General features: G+C 32.8%; 1 protein-coding gene across 2 annotated transcripts; it reads left to right on the top strand.

Annotated features, from left to right (window-relative positions):
* Nucleotides 1–3,103: 3,103 nt before the first annotated feature.
* On the top strand, nt 3,104–18,721 carry Hsf (Heat shock factor). 2 transcript variants are annotated; one of them, XM_085947787.1, is made up of 10 exons: nt 3,104–3,298; nt 5,560–6,015; nt 6,455–6,649; nt 7,223–7,421; nt 9,232–9,455; nt 10,897–11,312; nt 12,191–12,265; nt 14,971–15,076; nt 15,532–15,616; nt 18,382–18,721. In XM_085947787.1, exons 1-10 carry the CDS (start codon nt 3,194–3,196, stop codon nt 18,585–18,587), a joined length of 2,067 nt encoding a protein of 688 aa, XP_085803913.1. In that variant the 5' UTR covers nt 3,104–3,193; the 3' UTR covers nt 18,588–18,721. The 2 variants fall into 2 exon arrangements, with proteins under 2 accessions (XP_085803913.1, XP_085803915.1); XM_085947789.1 differs by lacking the exon at nt 12,191–12,265.
* Nucleotides 18,722–20,620: the final 1,899 nt, after the last annotated feature.

Here is a 20,620-nt window from a genome sequence, read left to right on the forward strand (position 1 = left end):
ATGCCATCTATGGAAAGGTGATAGCAAAATCACTGATTTATAAAAATAATCAGAAATGGTGCCGATAACATGTTTTTTGAGGTGACTACATGGATTATTCTCCAGACGACATTTTGAAGTCGACGAGTGAGATGGTAGCTGTTACTAAACTATTTTTAAAACACAGAAATATGCACATCATGGTTGTAAAATTTGGTGAGTATATGTGTTTTGATACTCTGCTTCACGTGTTGTTATCGTTTTACTTATTGATAAGCATTTTAAAGCTTTAATCGAGTAGACACACTTACCCCACGAAAGTAAACGCGTGGGGTAAGTGCGCCTTTGTTTTGTGTCACACTTCCCCCATACATTTTCTATGAATTCGCATAGTCATTATTTTAACTAGTGACGGGTCACGATGCATTATTTATATCGATCGAAAAAATGATCGTAATAATTGAAATAAAATGTTTATAATTTTATTATTGTAGTTTTATGTTAGCTAAGTAGGTACTCGGAAGAGTGCATGTGTTTCAATTTAATACATACATTTTTAAAATAAGTGCTTATCTTACATAATCTGATAATTAATGTGCATTTTTCCACATGTAAATGTAAACGAAAGACAGATAAAGGAGCTTACGACAAGGAATAATTACAAAAAACAGTTGAATGTGTAAAAAAACAATCTATTGACAGGATATGAGGCTGCGAAAAAATACGGGATCCACGATCTACAATTATTGCTCATGTTTTCGAAAGAAGAGAAGACAGTTTTAGCAGAAGTACAATATTATCCAAAGATATTGAAACATCTTTGGAAGAAAATTTTCATACGTTAGAAAAGCATGTATCACAAAAAAGTAGTCCTCGAATTAATTGGTCAGTATATTAAAGAAAATGATATTAACACACCGTTTAAAAACGAAGTACCCGGAAACAATTGGTTTATAGGTTTTATTTAAAGAAATAAGTTATCGTTTAAATATGATGGTTACTTAAACCCTGACGGCTAAAATTATTAAACATGGAACATGCTTTGCCCACTAATTTTCTGAATGTTGGTTGTCCAAGCTCGAAGGAAAATAAAATAAATTGCGGGGCGCTGGTCACACGTCATTCCCGAAGCGCCGTTCGCCGCCAACTGAAGCCACTCCAGCCCGCGCCGCTCTACTTTGGTGACTTTTTTTTTTTCGTTACCGCTGCCTGTGCGATGTTTTCGTAACGAATCTGCCCGGATGGTCAAGACAAAAACATGTTTCATGCTAAAAACCGCAAGCCATAGAATATGTTCGCAAAAAAGTTTGCGATCCTTTTGTAATCAATTAGTAATATAACTTGTCTTATTTAACAGTACGATCATCAACCTGAATTTAAAAGATTGTCCACAAAGCATATAATTATAATGTTGACTGTCAACTTGACATAACAAGTTTTTCCCATGATCCTTCAAAAAGTAAACTCGTTAGTGACATCGGATTTCCGTCAACTACCTACGTTAACTAATAAAAAATACGTCGTTTTTGTTTCGGGACATCACTAGTGCTTCATACATTAGTATGACACACTTACCCCAAAAAAAATTTTTAGTCCATTTTTGTTGAAATTCTATACTGTAGTTTTAACTCAAGACTCAATATCCATTAAATGAAATATTACCTTTCTATGCATGTAATACATTACGGTTTTGAAGTACTTTCGGAATAAATATGAATTTAGTTACACCTACCCCAATATTGGGGTAAGTGTAACAAACTGACTAGTTATCAAAAAACTTTAAAATGTCGTATTATAGTAAGATATACAGTGGGTTCCTTCTGTACATATTAATCGTAATGCTTTTGTAGAACCTACGGTAAAGTTTTCAACTGTTTAAAACACACATATTCATCATGAACCAGGTTGAAATTCATCTCATTGAATTATCTGTCACACTTATCCCGACTCACCTTACCTAAATAATTTTTCGAAAATAAGCCTCCACAAACACCTAACTAGATGGGAAGCGAAAGGTAAAATTTGCTATATGTGTGGAGTGATGGAAGACCCCTCGGAACTGTTTGATATAGTAAACTTCCTAGGGACTACTGGATAGCGAGAATTTAAAAGACAAAAACTTGATTTGGTTGTAAAGCCATTCACAGAAAAATATTGGCAGATCTATAAAAAAAGCCAATTATGTGGATACCTTTACATCATTACTAGGGTCACGCCACGCCGCGGGTATTTGCGGTTCGTTGCCGGAAAATTTGGGCGGAAATCCCCAAATTTTCTCTGCGATATTGGCAATATAGTTAAAAAATATTTTTAAATACGATACCTACCATTACTAAGTATCTGTACTATTTTAACAACCCTATTTATCAATCATTGTTGCCAGATTAAGCCGACTTCAATTTCCTTGACTATGAATTTGACCAAAAATTTTAATAGGTGCCTAGGTACGCGAACTTTAGTTTGTACTAAAAAAACCGTGAATTTTCCAAAAAAGAGACCTACCTAGTTGATTTGAGAAAATAACGAGTAAAATATAGAGCGTTATGTTTGAATTTGAATATTACCAAAAATTGTTTGGTTTCCTGTCATTTTTGCATAAACTTATTTCGCGAGATAATTATTAATTTTATTTTAAGCCCCATTCTTTTAAGACCCGTGATAGAACCAGTCATGAGAAAAAATATTTGTGCATTTTTTTGTTCAATAAATATTATTAAGATCACAAAACATTTTTTTTTACTATATTATATTAACTAAAATACACTACGTGCACGTGAGTGCATCTCAGGTCACAATAGAGTACAATATTGGATACAGTACAAATATTCAAATGAAATAAAACCAATGTGACATCCCTATATGTGACCAATAGGGCAATAGGTTATCTGTGCATAATTATCTGTTCTGTGGTAGTATACCTACTATTATAAACGGTACAATAGCTCTACCCAATCTTATAACGTAAATGTTATGATATAAATAATTTCATCGTTGGTCATAGACTAATGAGGCTAATGTGTTGGCTAAACTGTTCTTGCAATTTTATTGTCTATGGTTATATGATTTCGTCTTCGACCTGTTTTGTTGGTGGTGTGATTAATGGAATATTGCGCTACTGCGCGTCGCACTTCATGCAAGTATAAAATAAAAGTTTATCGTAAAGTGTGGTGTCTTGAAAGTGTGATCCACTTTAATATTTTTAGTATTTCAAGTAATGCGTTCTGTCATGGAAATCGGGGCAAACGTTCCTGCTTTCCTTGTAAAACTGTGGAAACTTGTGGATGATCCTGATACGGATCATTTGATATCATGGTCGTATGTAAGTACACTTTCAGAATGTGTTGATACAGTTATACACAGTAACTACCTATTCCCAAAATGATAATATTAGTTGAAATATTAGCTTTAACTTAAATATTAATAGCCCAAACCGTGTGATGTTTCATCATTATTATTGATTTTAAGTCTAGGGTATTAGTACTTTCTACGTTTGAACACTCTCATGTCATTTTGTTCCAGACTTAACATTTTACGAAAACAAAATTATTCGTAATTAGGAATTACCTAGTGTTGTATTTAACTTTATTTTTGTCAATAAAATGTAGTGATTGTGCACTTCTTAACCAGTTTCATTATGTTTGGCAGTGAGGCTGTATTTATCAATGAACTAAACATTTTTAACAGAATGTTTAGTACTTCACTGACAGATGTGTTCAGACAGAAGGCATTTCATCAGCCATATCTCCTTACTTCGGTCACTTCGGTGCATTTGGGTGCAATGAATTTTACCTTATTTCCTACCTCAATATAAAAGATGAATTATTCTTGATGTTTTGATGGTTAATTTTTCGATATCACGTCATATGGTAATTTATCACAATGGTCAAGGACTAATTTTTTTCTTTCATGGAAACATGAAGTAAATTTAAAAAATCAAAGGAATGTAATTTGAAACCTAAAATCAATATTAAATAGCAACTATTAAGGTTTTAACTTTACTTATTTGATATTTCTTTCATTAAAAATTACCAAAATTTTGAATTGAGTGAATCAGTTTACCCACCATTTAAAAACAAAGGTATGTAGGTATAAAACTAGGCAGATAACCATTTCTGATCCAAGATGGAGCATAATATGAATCTACAGTGTGGATATATTGTAACAGCTGTGTGAGGATTACTTATTTGTCAGCCATTCGCTGAACCCATTGGATATTCCTACGCACATAAAAAAATATGTCCGCCAAACGCGGAGTAGGGGTGGATGGCCTTTGTTTTAGCTCCGTGAATAACGGGTTCGAATCTTAGTAAGTTAGTAAGTGGCTAACAACTGATAAAAACATCTGTTGAAATTGATAGAATGACCTTCACTCTGAATAGGTTTATATTATGTACTGCTTTGAGTTAAAATAGGAAAAAAGGTAGGTATTTATGTGTGATGGTACCGCATTGTAGGTATAGGCTAGTTTTGGATAATGGGTGTCATTAGGAATATTTAGTTGGATTTTTTTTTTATATGTACGTGATTGAACGGCTAATTTCATGTTAACATGAACAACATCTTGGCTATGTGTTAAAACTGTGAACTAACAAGCTCCTCCCATTTAGTCGACAACAGTGCCTTCCGGCTTTTGCCTAAATCTTCCTGTTGGAGAGTACATTGTGGTAGGTTATTCATGATATTTTTTTAATATTGAACAAATGAAACTGAGATGTGGAAATTTGGTCCATAACTTGTCAAAGTTAACGAAACACGTGTTGTATGTAAGTAATTTTTTAATATATCTAATACTTAATGATAATTGTTATCATTGGGAAGACCCAATTCAATAAAAGAAATCAACTGATGTCTTCTCGCCCTAATTTGGACATGGGGTATTCTCAAATAATAATATACATTATAATAATAATTATCATATCATTACCATCTTGGGGAATATTGTGAGATATAACTTCCATAAGTAGAAGAATAAAAGCTTCTTCATAAACGGTAATACAGGGTAATTCTGGTCTATTATGTCATTTCCATGTACCTGATAAGGAGGGTTGAATAGAATGGGTAGCCCATTTAAATACTTAAATTAGCAAATTTCGATATTCTATTTACCTCACGCTCATTGTTTATTGTAAGTAATCTCAGTGAACCAATGAATTGTTTGATCTCTATTTTTGCTGATGACAATGTGTTCAAAATAACTGTTATTCTAAGAACCATGTCACTAGTCTGAAAATTCATATCCTAGTTCCATTATCATCAGTTGATACAGTACACCCTTAGGAGGATTAGGGTTGGGCTTAAAATGTAGATACTGGTGTCCAGATGTTAATTTTGTGTTTCGACATTCTTTTAATTTTCTAGTGTTAAAGTACTTCTTTGGGTATGAATTGCTTCAATAACAGTTTCTTGAATTCATTTTGGATTGTGTATTACTTATGTTTTGTCACTGGTTATATTTTTGATGGTTTCGGTCTCAGTGATTTTAATGCAATTAATATCCTAAAAATTTTAGTATAGTTTAAAGTTTTCAATCGAAAGGTAATCGACTACACTTATCTTATTAGATGTTTTGTTTTATTTCAGGGTGGCAAGATGTTCAGTATACAAAACCAAGCAGATTTTTCCAGGGAGCTTTTGCCCCTTTATTATAAGCATAACAACATGGCGAGCTTCATACGACAATTGAACATGTACGGCTTTCATAAAGTGACTTCTGTAGAAAACGGTGGCCTTAAATCGGATAAAGACGAAATAGAATTCTCTCATCCGTGCTTTTCTCGCGGTCATCCATATCTTTTGGAACATATCAAGAGGAAGATAGCGATTCCGAAGCAGCCTGTGGCCAACACGTCCGATGATAAGGTCGTCGTAAAATCTGAACTAATGACGAAAGTTCTCACAGATGTAAAGCAAATGAAAGGCCGGCAGGAGAGTTTGGACGCTCGGTTCAGTGTGATGAAGCATGAAAACGGAGCTTTGTGGAGAGAAGTTGCCTTACTTAGACAAAAACATATAAAACAGCAGCAAATAGTTAATAATGTGAGTATTCTTTTTGTTATAAGTAGTTTTTTTTTTTTTTTTAGAATTATTAATAACCATGTCCTTGCTTTTTCGTACAAGGTGGTTTTTAGTAATTTTGAACAATCACAAACACCCAGGCTTTGAGAAAAACACATAAATGTTTTTGTCATGACCGGGAATCGAACCCAGGAACTCTCGGGTGGAAGGCGAGCGCCTTACCAACTGCACCACGAGAGCCGCCTGTTATAAGTAGTTATTTTTGATAATGTATACCTGAGTAGTATTATAATGCATGTCACTGTCTAATCAAATAACCTTGACATTAATTATGACTCATCAAAACCTAGCATTTTAACATAATTTATTATATTTTATGTTTTTAATGTTCGTAGGTAAATTAGGTTTACATCAGATATTTTGTTGAACTTAATTATTATTTAATTTTATTTCTTTCTAGCTAATTCAATTCCTTATGTCACTTGTACAACCGTCTCGTAATGGTCCTCTTAAAACGGGTGTGAAGCGGCGCTACCAACTGATGATCAATGATGCAGCCCACAATAGCGCAGACAAGGTCACAAGAGACTCCAAAAATCCCCGCCTAGAAAATGATGAGAGTGCTGAAATAGATGATCCTGATTCAAGTTCTGATGTAAGATCTATGATTTTTCTTTAATAACCCTTTCCAAGACTAGTTTCGCCTTGCCATTATAACTGGTCGTGGGATTAGTTAAAATGCAAAGACTATTAAAAATTGTACCGAATACGTGTGTGTGAGTAGATGTGAAACTTCTTTGTGGGATGATTGTTGGTTGAAAACCAACTTTGGGCATATTTTCATATAAATTGAAACCATAAAAAATTAAATTAACTATACAATAATTAATTATACATAATGAAGCAAGTATGTACATGAGATATTTCCACCAACATGGGCTTGTGGATATTGCTTAGTGGCAGGTTACAGATCGAGAAGTTGATGGTTTGAGCCCAGCCGGGGATATTTTTTAGTTTTTCTCTTTCCATGATTTGTGTCGCTTTTTCATTGTACATCGACCAGAGTCACTTTACCGCCGAAATTGCTGTATCACACATAAAAAAAGACACGAACATGTATCGTGTGTGTGATATATTATAATATAATATAGTTAAAGTATTCTTCATTGATTGTGAATATTTATACATATTATGATATGTGGTAATTTTTTTGGATTGTTATTTTTAGGAAACTGGCCCGATAATTCTTGAAATTGCTGAGCAGATCCAAGCAGCTAAAGCAGCTAAAAGAAATTCAATGTTAAATAAGAATCGACAGCAGACTACCAATCAAAGTCCCTCCAATGACCCTGCTGTTGCATCTCCTGCTTTTTCTGGATCTTTCAATATGACCGATGATGTTGACATAGATAACCCCCCAACTCCCAGTATGTCAAAAATGTTTAATAGTTTTTTTCATCACTTAATATTGTATAGTCGTTGACACTTAACCTTTAGAATGCTACGCAACGATATATCGTTGTTTTTGATAATGGTCAGAAATGCTAACAACGATCGTCGTTTTGCTTTTGATACCTGAAATGTTAAGTTAATTTGGGAACATACTACTGCACCAGTGGTACGAAACGTTGTTTATCTATTTAGTTTTATTGTTCTGTAATTTAAGCCGATTCATATATGTTTTGTGACTGAGTAGGTTTAGAACTTATAACTATTGTATTCTTTTCATGGCATCACCCTTTTTACAATAAAAACAATTCCAAATACAAATTTCAGTTTACCATATAAAAATTTGTTTACAGTCAAATTCTTGGTGGAAGGACAATGATTTATTTTATTTTATGCATTTGAAATAATGGGAAAGACTTTTACTAACTCAGTGTTTAAAGTACAGTGGATTTTTGCTATATAAAAACAGTTTCATTTATAAAAAAATAATGATATAAAATCATTTGCGATACATATTTTAAATGTTCCAATAAACAAACACCATGAAGACCTTTTTCACAAATCACGCATATTGTATGCGATCTTTTAACGAGGCCACCATGCAAAATTTTTCTTTTCAGCCGGGTAGTTTCCTAATTCCACTACTTTGTATTATCCCTCGTGTGGCATAACCAATTGTTTCCAATAACTGATAAAAATCAAAACTCTGTGCGCGGATTGTGCATTTTGCTCGCTCTCGCGATCGCCCGTATGATAGAGCGAGAAAGAGATATGTCAATTACTTGCCTCGTTATCTATTCAAAACGATAAATTAATTACGAAACGTGTTTTCATAATATTCCGATTTCGCAGAATCAATTAGAGTGGTAAGGTGTCTAAAAATAATACAATACTTTAATTTATCGATAATTATTGGTAGCAATCCTCGTAGGTTAATAATTTACAATTACACATTGCCGACTGCTAAGTCACATCCTGAATACTGAAATGGTTAGAAAAAGATATTTCCATGACATGTAATTTTTGATAATTGCTTATCAGATACATCCTAATCACTTCCTGTGTGCTCCTTAAATAATGTTGAAATTTTAACTGCACGCATCCTAATGGTAAAATTACATGAATTAACCCAATGCCCACTGACCGTTGTGTCAGACGTTATAAAAAAATGTAACTTTGAATCAGTTTGTGACAGTTTGATGTCATATTGTGTCCTCACCGGGATCGAACACGGAGCTCCAGGATGAAACTTAAACGTTATTCATTATATTTGAACAAAATATAATAATATGAAATAAAATATAGTGAATACAAAAAATAACTTGTTAATTATGCAAAGACAATCTTCAGTAGTTTGCGATGACATTTGAAATGGCAATATGTGACGAAAAACTGTTTATTGCAGTAAAATATTTTCTGGTCAATGTACTTTAAGTTTTTATACTAGCAACACAATGTATGTTTTGAGTAAATCACAAGGGTTAAGACATTTACAATTGGTATCTGATACTTTTTGTGTAATAGTTATTTATGAAGGACGTTTACAATGGGTAGGATGAAATAATACATGTAATTTTGACATAATAATGGATGTTCTTATATTGCTTATCTATATTATATATTTAATTTTTTAGTAAAAAAATAGGTATGTAAGTTACCTTTTTTAATCCTAAGAGCACAGTGCATCGACCTCCACAAAATGGAGAAAGTGAGATATCTTTACAAAGTAGTGATAACTTTTATGTCTCCTATTATACATGATTACAATCGTTCTTATTATAATTTCAGATGTACCAGAATGCCACAATTTAGATCAAAACTTGTTGACCGCGGAAAGCCCCCTGAGGATTGAACCTATCCTATCCGTTGAGAGCATGGAATCCGACGAAGATTTGCATAATCTCACAGAACAGAAGTTATCAAAAAATTTAACTGATGATGGATTCGCAACACAAAACAATGAAAACAAAATAGGAAATTCACCCGCCTATTCAATTTTATCCTCTACACAGGTGAACACATTTGAAAACATCTCACTAAATTTAATATTCTTGGAAATGATGATACTCCCACCAAAATTCTGTTTCATATTTATACAATGATGGACTGACAAAATTTATTCAGAAAAAACATGGCAGTTTCAAAACAAAAATGTAATCATTTACATAATATTATATATTTTACATTTTTTCTTTTAAATACATACTACAATAGGCTGTGAGGCCCAATCAATGACTGTAGTATACAGTAAAATCTCGTTAGTAAGAACACTGATAATTCGAAATTCGCCGTAATTTGAAATTTTCCTGAAAAAAAAGTCCCTTGAACATTATTTTCATATAAAACCATACCTTTAATTCAAATTTCGTAATTCGAAATGATTTCAGAGTCCTGGAATATAAAAATATTCAATAAATCGTAATAAAGTACACTATTTCATGAGCCAATCATTGAAAATTGTGACAGACTTTTCTTAAAACATCAAAAATTACTTATTTTATGAAGTTAATAAAAATAATCCTGACATTTTATGACCCATTTCAGTACTATGATCGGAAACGAAATTAATGAAAATCAAAAAAAATTTTTTTTCAAAATTTTAATATTTTCCCCCCATACAATTCGTAATTCGATTTTTTTTCGATTTTCGGTCCCATGGAATTCGTATTAACGAGGTTTTACTGTAGTAGTAGCAGTGTTCATATATATCTATGTGAACTCACCGGGAATCACACTTCGAGCCTCTGGAAGAAAAGCTGGTGACTTAAGCATTGATTGTAGGTTAGGTTGACCATGGGACGGTCTCAAATAACAAATTGTAGGTTGATGGATGTGCCTATTGAAAACGGTACACAATAGAAACTGTCTTAGATGAAGTGCAATTATATATTATGACTGTTCATTATACAGCTTTTCACTACAATGCTTTTTTTTTTATTTATATGGTGCAATTTTGAACTGTAAGAATTTTAGCTTAACATGTTGAGTGAAAAGAAATGTATGAAATCTTCAAATCTATCTTACATAATATACAGTTTTCATTTTGTGAAACTTGATTACAGCGAAGTAATTTTTTTTATATATGCATTAATTTATTAATTTACACACCAAATTCAATGCCAACTGGTATCTCGGTTAAGACGCTCAACTATTGAGACAGTAGTATTTCTGAGCCTGAGTTAAATTTTTTTATTATTCTATTTTTTGTTCAGTAAAATACTAAAGATGAACAAAATTCAAATTTAGTCCTGTAAATATGGCTGTCCTAGGACTTTTTTTTCAGTTACCTACCTACCTTTAACGGCACCCTTCGCCACTGGTGTATGAATGAATACTAGTTATCAATAACATAATGTATTTTGTATGTTTAAAATATTGTTTAAAATTTGTATTAATTCCGAAAAAAATGGTACTGTTGAAATGGTCTCGTTAATTTATATTTTCTTTTAACAGGCCCCTGTCACATTACCTCCAAATATTTTTGATAGTGATGAGGCTAACTCTCAGGAAGAATCTGCTATATCTCTATCCGAAGTGAACCAACAGGCCGCTCTTTCCGCCCTACAAAGCGTTGAAGCATTTAATGACTCCCCCGCATTAGACCAGGATGAATATCTGAACAGCGTGGCTTCCGGTAGTTACAATCAGAACTTGAATATGTGCTCGAACACCGCCTCGTCAAAAGGAAAGAGTAAAGCGAAGAAAGGAAAAATGAAAGACGGCGAACAATCACTCATGAAGAATATCAAAGAAGAGATTTTAAATCACGACGATGACGGTGATTGTGATGCTGCTTGGAGCGATATGACTTTGGCCACCGTTCCCACTACCGAAAAAACTAGACCGGTTTTGAACAGATTTCAGTCAGTGTAAGTAAATTAAAGTAATTCAATCTAGTAAGACATTTTATCATAATATCTTCTGTATATATTTATTCATTATTTTTTCAAATTTCATAATAACTATACCCTACCCTCATGCATCATGTTATTGATGGCATACAAAATTTTTCAAAGCCATTTTTATTGCTTCAATGTGGATGAATATTTTTCATGCTTTTCATGCATTCTTTTTTAATTCTCAGGGATCGGTTTTGATCTATGTTTTGAAATGTTTGTACAATTATTATTCAGTAGTTTTTTTATAATGTTGACATTGACATGGAACATTATCTCGAAATTATCAGTTTTTCCGTTATTTTTATTTGACTAAACTGATTTTGTCGATTGATTTCATTCTTTATTTAGTTGAACTACAAAAATAAAAAAGAATTTGCTGCGTACCCAAGCTCAATGTAACTGTGGATAACATTGTATATCTGAATGAGCCTGCATAAATAGTCTTTATTTATTTTGGTAATAGTTGTAGATTTCTATCATACGGTTTTGATGTATTTTATTCATACTTTTTAATACATATGTAGTGTATATATATATCTACAGAAAATTCCAAGGACTTTTTTAATAAAATAGTATTGAAATTAGGTTTTGGTGATTTAATATTATTTTAGTACTGCATACTAACATTTACGGTCCAGTCACTATTCATGGCTATGAGCCAGTTGTAAAAAATATTGCTCTATTGTTATTTTCATTAACGATTTTCTGCTGTCAGGTTTCATTTCTTAATGTTAGTTCAACATGATACAGAAATTGTTCATTTGTTTAATTCATAGATCTGTCCCCTGTATTAGTTTTTAGGCATATTTAGCCCCATTCCCACTGAATCAGGTATTTTTCATATTTAGGACTGTGAAGGAATGTCCATCCCGACTATGCCCCGACGCCAAAATCAAGAAACTGGCTGGACCACATTATGTCAAGTACGATAATATTATATTGATGTACTTTTATTAATTCATACACATGACGGGATGAATAAAATACATCAAGTTTCCAAGATCATTTTATCATTTGAATCATACATATTCATACGATGCGTAAAAATAATACTTTTTTTTTTTACTGAAAAATGAAATTAAAAATAATCTTTAATTAATTATCTTCATTAATTATTCTTCTAATTATCTTCAAATTCTATACTCCGTGATTGCATGTGGTTGACCTTCTATAGTAGGGGTAGTCAATCTGGTCCCTACAGCCCACTAGGGGGCGTTCCAGCTTTCATGGTGGGTGGTAGGGGTTTAAAAAGCATTTTCTTTGTGTTTTCATAAAATTCCCCTTGGCAATATAAATTTCAGAAAATGTACTATTTGTATCGCCCTCGCGTTTAGTTCACGTTACGTAAGTGAAACTAAATGACACTCTAGTGCCACCGCAAACAAAAGAGCCTCGTCCCAGAATAGCTTGATATATATAAAAAAAATGCTAAATCGTTCAACAATCGTGGCATCATTTAAGAAACAACATGCAGCGAATGAAAATGGATTAATTGCCTCTTTTCGCATTTCACAATTACAGTCGAACTTGGTTATTATGAGGAAGATTGGACCGACTGAATTTTCTCATTATAAGCATTACTCGATATATAACATTTTTCGCGCCACGTTCTATTTAAGCATAGAACATAAAAAATCTGAAAACCATCGTAAAAATTCTTGAAACAAGCATGGCATTCATAACCTACAAAAGAAGTTGTTTATTGTAATGAAGTGCTGAGCCGCCGGCGCTGGTAGGTACAAAGCTGGGATTTTTTACATGCAATTTCAACCATATGCATGGATACTTTTTCAATGTTGTCGGCGAAAACACCAATTAGGTACATAAGACACTTAACTAGTGTCATAAACTTAATCCGATCCCTGCGGCATCGTTCTAGTTCAGCGGTTCCCAACCTGTGGTACGCGTACCACCGGTGGTACGCGAGTGGATAGTTGGTGGTACGCGAAAAATAATCAGTAATGGCAGACATAAAAAGTAAAAAAAAATCAGTCATAAAAATAACATTTAAACTATTGTATTTTTTCTATAATTCGTAATTTTCATTAAAAATATACAGTACAGTTGTTAATATGTACAGCCGATGATCGAAAATCCAACAATCAATATCGTATTTTTGGAGTGCACTTTTAAATTCAGCGCGTTAGCTATCAGTAACTTGAGATGTCGCCGTCACTGTTATGATGGCGCTGTACTCCATTCACTTGAGCGCGCGGCTTACGAGTGACAGGTGTGTTGTTGTTTGTGATTGTATCATCTTTGTTTATTAAACTTCATTGATCCCGTGTGTTAATTAACTATTTTCTTTTTTAATAAGACATGGATCAGTGGTTAAAAACCGATACGTGCCAAAATCTCAAACAAAACACGGACAGTGATGTATTGCCAAGTTCTCCAAATGATTCTGTGCAAAACGTTGAAATTTTGCAGTCTTCAGTTATTCAAAAAGGCGTTAAGAGAAAATACTGCGATGAATAATGTGGATAAAATATGGATTTTCGTATACTGGAGATGCAGACTATCCTAAGCCCTTGTTATTTTTTTTTAACTTAAATAAATTGAGTTCTGGGAAATATAGTCACCCTATAAAATTTATAATGCAAATAAAATAACAAATTTCTGGAAATACAATCATTTTTACGAAGTGGTACAATTAAGCGTGATGTACTACCAAGTGGTACGCGAGCCAAAAATGGTTGGGAAACGCTGTTCTAGTTAACTGCCCGGTCGGATTTTATTGATTAGGGTCGAAAATGTTTCGGTATACCCGAGAAGTAGCTCATTATAAAAGTGAGTATGGAGAAAATCATAAACCAAAATGTCAACGAATGTTGCCTAATTACGTCCGAGATCTCGCTATTTCCGTGATCGTAATAACCATTAACATAACATTGCAAAAAGTGGTAAAAGCTATAATATTGAAGAAATATAGTACCTGAAATTTTGAAAACGTTGCCCCTAAGCGATAGCTCAGTAAAGTAAATTACTTCCCTACTTTATAAATCACCATTACTGTGGAACTGGTGGGCGGTTAGAAAATTTTATTATTAATACTAGATACAAAAGTGGGTGGTAGGTATAAAAAGGTTGACTACCCCTGTCCATAGGGTTAGTAAAATACTAAATGCGCTTGTATAAAAATTACCAGATAAGTTTAATTATCTGTATAAATTATCATTCCAAGCATGTACGCTTATGATTCCCTATGTCAACATTTGTGGTGTCTCTTGTTTATATGTGTTGTATTTGTTAAACCTGAACCGTCCGTGAGAATGTTTACATCTCGCGAGGAATTTTGTAAATAATCAGGGAGTGTGCACTGTCATAGTTAATTCATTATTATTTTATTGTGGAATTATTGGATTACTAACCTGTAGTATCTAGTAGTGGGCTTATATAATTGTATCTAAACATTTTACCTTTTGGTCTACTCTCAGTAGCGTTGTTAAGTAAATTTTTTGTTTAATATATTTTTATAATGCAAATCGGGTGTGATTTTTTACACAAAGATTATCGTACAAATTTCTAGTATGTATGCAATAATCTTTTTGTTCATATTCGAAAAATTCATGATTCGTCGTATCGGAATGCAGGTTGTTTTGTAATTTATTATTGCTTTGAATTTTAGGGAAGAAGTCGACGATCACCTTGACTCAATGCAGACTGATTTGGAGAGTTTGAGAGAACTTCTTCGCGGTGATAACTACACATTTGATGCGGGCACAATTTTAGGGGTAAGTTTACATCAAATTCTATCTTAGAGAGGACGTCTTACAATCAGTTTATTTTATGTTACTAAAGATGTGATTATAATATGATGCACGTCGCGTACTGTCATGCTGTCACTCAATGTGACGAAATGGGTAAATGACGATTTTCGATTGCATATTTTATTCTTATCAATTAATGTATTCAAATTTTTTTAATTTCCATAGTTTTCTACAAACAGTTCATATTATCATATCACTACGATCGAAATTCACAGGTTTATGCCACGGCCTGAATATATTGGGCCTTTAGTTCAACAAACATTTTACTAATGTTGAACTGTGTGTAAAATGGTTCTGTTCATTGTTCAAGTAGGTATGAAGATGAATAAATTTTTACTATTTTGTATTACGCATTTGAGGACGTGTGTATTTCACAAGAGTAGTTTATTTTTTTACTAAGGCTAACTTTTTCATTTCAGTTATTTGGTCAGGACGATCCCTTCTACAGTCTGTCAATGAATCCGTCTGAAATGTCAGTTGAAAAGACGAAAGAAACCACTGAAGGTGAGTTCTAAGCATACTGTATTTTGTTGTCTTGGTAGTGAATTAATAGTATTCCACATGGGTATTTGAAATTTTGATGTCTTATTAAACAACATATTATTATGTATCAGTGGCGAAGGGTGGAGGTAGGCTGTTAAGATCCGCCATAAATAGTGCACATTAAACTTTTTCAGACATACATATTTGTTTTCATTGAAATAAGACTACAATTTACAGAAAGTGTTGGTAAGTTTTTAAAATTCAATTAAACCCTAAGAAACCAAGCCATAATAGATAATAGTCAAAAAATACATGTCTATCTATAAAATATCTAAAATTATGCAATTAAATCATACATAACTTTGAATATTTTATAGATAGAATAATATTTTTTATTTATTATAGTTTGGTTTAGGCAGGGCTTAATAAAATAAAAAAATGAACCAAAAATATGTGTAATATGTATTTTTAATCCAACGAAAACAAATAACTATGAATGAAAAAGTGTGCACAATTTTGTCGTATCGCCCAAATTAGACCAAAACTATTATGGTTTCGCTTAGGCAGGGTTTAATTGATTTTTAAAAACTAACTGACACCATCTGTAAATTGTAGTCTTAGTTCAATAAAAACAAATACATATGACTAACAAAGTTTAGTGTGCACTATTTATAGCGAATCTTAACAGCCTACCTCCACCCTTCGCCACTGTTATGTATTAGACCTTTATCAATTTTAATCATATTCCTATCAAAATATCATAGTTCTCTTTCATCATCATCATCAGCCTGAATCTATCCACTGCTGGATGAAGGCCTCTTCAAGCTGCTTCCACTTCTCTTGGTCCTATGCGTTGCGCTGCCACGTATTTCTGCAGAACTTTATCATTTCATCGATCCAGCGGCCTCTAGGTCTATCTTGCAGACATATTGTACCTCTTGGGTACCACTGGATGACTAAATTTGTCCAAAGATTGTCTCTTCTTTGAGTTATGTGTCCAGTCCATCTCCATTTGAGGCTTTTAATGAACTCTATTACATCGAAAACCCTTGTCTGCTTCCTTATCCACTCATTCCTCTTTTTGTCCTTTTACGTTATGCCCAGCATACACCTCTCCATACCACGTTGTGCTACTCTAAGTTTCTGGATCTCTCTTTTACTTAGGGTCCATGTTTCACACGCATATGTGATTACGGGAAGCACACACTGGTTGAACATTTTGCGCTTTAGGCACGGTGGACGGTCACTTTTGAAGACATTGTTCAGGCGGCCAAAAGCACTCCAGCGTAGCTTAACTCTTCAAACAATTTCATCAAATATACATCCATCTATAGACACTTGTTGTCCCAGATGGATGTAGTTTTTCACCAGTTCGAGCTGAGTGCCATTGATGAGGATCTCTTTTTGGCCCGCAAAGCAGTTGAACATGACTTTCGTCTTTGTTACATTTAGTTTCAAACCTACTTTGTTGCTTACTTCAGCGAGTTCCTGCATTCTGAGTCTTGTGAGAAAATTACTATGTCATCGGTAAAGTGCAGATGACTCAGGTATTCTCCATGTATGGGGATTCCTTTGTCATTCCTGTCAAGTTGCCTGAATAAGTGTTCAAGGGTAGCTGTAAATAGTTCAGGTGAGATTGTATCATTTTGTCAGACTCCTTTGCAGATAGGAAATCTGCTCGATTGATTAAGGAGATTGGTAGATGCTGTTGCGCTACTATATATATTATTGAAAATATTTAATAGCGCCTAGGGATTCCTTGATTTTTGAGTGCATCGAGTATTGAACCTTTCTTTATGGAATCGAACGCCTTCTCATAGTCTATAAAACCCATGCATAGTAGCAGTTTGTATTCCTGGTACCGCTCTATGATTTCTCTGACGACTTGGATATAGTGCTGTATCCTCCTCTAAATCCTGCTTGGTATTTATAATTAATCTCTGAATACAATTTGGTGTTTTAAGAGTTGTTTGGTCAAATATTTTGAAATTTGTGTGGAATACCTCTGTTCATCACAATGTCATTGAAATTGAGGACTTGATTTAATAAAATTATTATTTTATTCATTACATATTAGAAGTACGATACTTTTTATTAAAAATACATATCTGGTCCAACTTTCTTCTATTAGGTAATTAAGTAAGTGACTAAATTAGAGTTAGCAGTGTTTTTTTTCTTTAGTTGTGTTGAAAGCTATTTTATTACTTGAAATAAAACACAATACGTATGTATTGCTTATTCCACATAGTTTAATTAACAGAACCGGTTATTGTAATTAATAGCAGTGCTGTCATTTGATGGTATCTTTGTCAATTGTCAATAATCATTGACATTACATATTGGTATATCGCATATATGTCCCAGGTTCGAATCCTGGGTCTGGCAAGTACACATATATTTTTCAATTTGTGTATGAGTCAGAGTATGGACCTAATTGGTTGAGCAAGTGGCTGACATCCATTTCTCGTAAAAACAAAAAAATCTGTTGATACAAATCTCCACTCTGTGGAGGCCCATATGATCCTATTAGGATCGGACATGGTCAAAAGAAAGATTGGTATATATAGTACATAATATAAAGATTTTTTTTTACATATAATATGTAATAATTGGTTTGTATGAGTTATAATAAATACTTGGATTATTTGCATTAATTTTCTGATAAAATCAAAAAAGAATCATAAAATATATCTAATGACATCACCACAACTTTTCACAAAAAAGTTTGTTTCTCACCATTATAATCTTCTAAGAGGTCTTTAGTTTATGTGAATTTGTGTATTCAGATTCAACAGGCAAGTTGATGTCTTACGTTGCCCCAATCCCGCTTTTGGATTTCGATGACTTTGCATTGGACGATGATGCGGAGGCAGGTGATTGGCAACAGACGACGCAAGAGCAGAATGCAGAGGCTGCTGTAGCTTCAGACGACTTGAACACTCCCCAAGTTCTGATGGCAGAGCCCGACTTCCCCCGGGACGGGACGCAATGAAGCGCAGAGCATTCAGACGATGACGCATAAAAGGGCTCATTTACTCACAATTGATGGCGCTTCACGAAGCAGATTCAACAGGCAGTTTATGGATTCAAAGGATACCGTGTACTCTTAGTAGAAATGGGTTTTATGAATGCAATCACTCTGTTGACAGTTGACAATTTGTTAAGGCATTCTCACAGTTGATCGCGACCGTTGACAGTCGAAAATTTAAAAGCACGATTGATATTTGGCCTTTTGTACTGATTGATTTAATTTAAGTTTTGAGCGTGAAACATGAAGTATTCTTATTTTTGTAAATGGTTTTTCTTAAATTTTGACTAATAATATCATAAATTATTGTTAAGTTGTATGTAGTAATTGAAATTTAAATACAGATTACTTTTTCAGTAATATTCTTTTTACAATAATTTTTACATTCACGTCAAATTGGATCTGTTATTTTTGGAAGCGATAGAAAACGTTTGCCAAATTTGTTGAAGAATACTTGTTTTATCTAAAAAGTTTTAGATTTTTTTTCAAAGCGAAAGTTATATCAGCGCATTAATTAATAATGAGTTTATTAATTAATAATGAATTAATTTAATAAAACATCTAATCTATTTGTTTATTTTGTACGGTGTACGCACTGAGAACTCGCAATTTTAACCAAAGCGGAATATGTAACTATTTTATATTTATTATTCAAAATATGTCAGTATTTATGTTTCAATGCTCATTGAATCAATATTTTTGTTTGTATAGTGCCCCAGGCCCTGCCCCTAACAAAGACTAAAAATAATTTCACAGCACAGGTTGGATTACTACATAATTCCAATCAGCAGGGATATAAAAAAATTCTTCGATTTAAAAGAGAAATGTGTTTTAAAGTCCTAAAAACTATTTATTTTAATTTAATCTTTTTTATTTTGTATAGGTCTGAATTTCAGATAACGTTTGTGGATGTTGGGAAAAAATATAAAACTTATTTTATTTTATTTACTCTTGATTACTCATGGTTGAATTTTGTCGTGATTAAAAAAACTTTCAAATGTCTGTTCAAAAAGTTTGTCTAATGTTTTTGTGAGATAAACTGACAATTTAGCCGGTTATTTTGCGTCAAATATTAACTAAATTTACATATTGATCTTTCAATTTTCCTGTATAATTGGATGGTGATAAGCAGAAAGGAACCAACTAACGTTTTTCGGTATTTTGAGTTATGAATGGGAACTTGTTCAAAAAAATCCAAATTTCAGTTTGCCAAAGAGATCCAAGTTCAATTCGGTCTAGCTTCCATTTTATTAACATTATTTTCTTTTTGCTTAACGGACAAATACTGTTCTAAACCTCAAATATTCTGTTATGAAAAAAGAACCAACTGCTAACAAAGACTGTCATATGTCATATCAATGACTGACAAAACTGAACAAAGTATCTGTCATAGTCAGTATCAAAATGTCAGAAGAGGCAAGAGGTCAAGTTTTCTTTGATGAAATGGAGTACTCTATCTTTACCTAAGTTATTTTGCTTAAGTTATTAAAGATATACAAATATTTATTTGCAATTTGATATTTTATGATAAATAAATAGTTGACGACTTTGCAAGTAATACGGAATAATAAAAAAGAGAATCAGCAGTTGGTTCCTTTATGTAAAATAGTTTCTAGTGATTGTTTGTATGGAAAATGTCATAAAATGAAAAGGAACCAACTGTATTATTGATTAATATCCTAAGATATATTACTGTATTTTATATTCTTTTACTGGTAATAGAGATATATTATAATAGTCACAGTATTTAATAGTTTTCATGTTCCCAACATTTACATAAAGTATATAAAAACATGTACAGACTTTGAATCTCCATTTAGCAGTTTTGCAGTTGGTTCTCTTATGTTTATCTCAATCCAATTGTAGTTTTTATGTCTGTTGAGTGACACCGTGAATTATCATGGAAAGAGAAATATTTACGTTTGTTACGTATTGAAAGAAGTTATTATATTATTACAAATTATTAAATCTGTTTAAATTTCCAAAGAACTTTGTAT

Source organism: Rhyacophila brunnea, unplaced genomic scaffold, assembly GCF_057557595.1.
Source record: "Rhyacophila brunnea isolate RB1 unplaced genomic scaffold, BYU_Rbru_1.0 scaffold_2, whole genome shotgun sequence".
Lineage (NCBI taxonomy): Eukaryota > Metazoa > Arthropoda > Insecta > Trichoptera > Rhyacophilidae > Rhyacophila > Rhyacophila brunnea.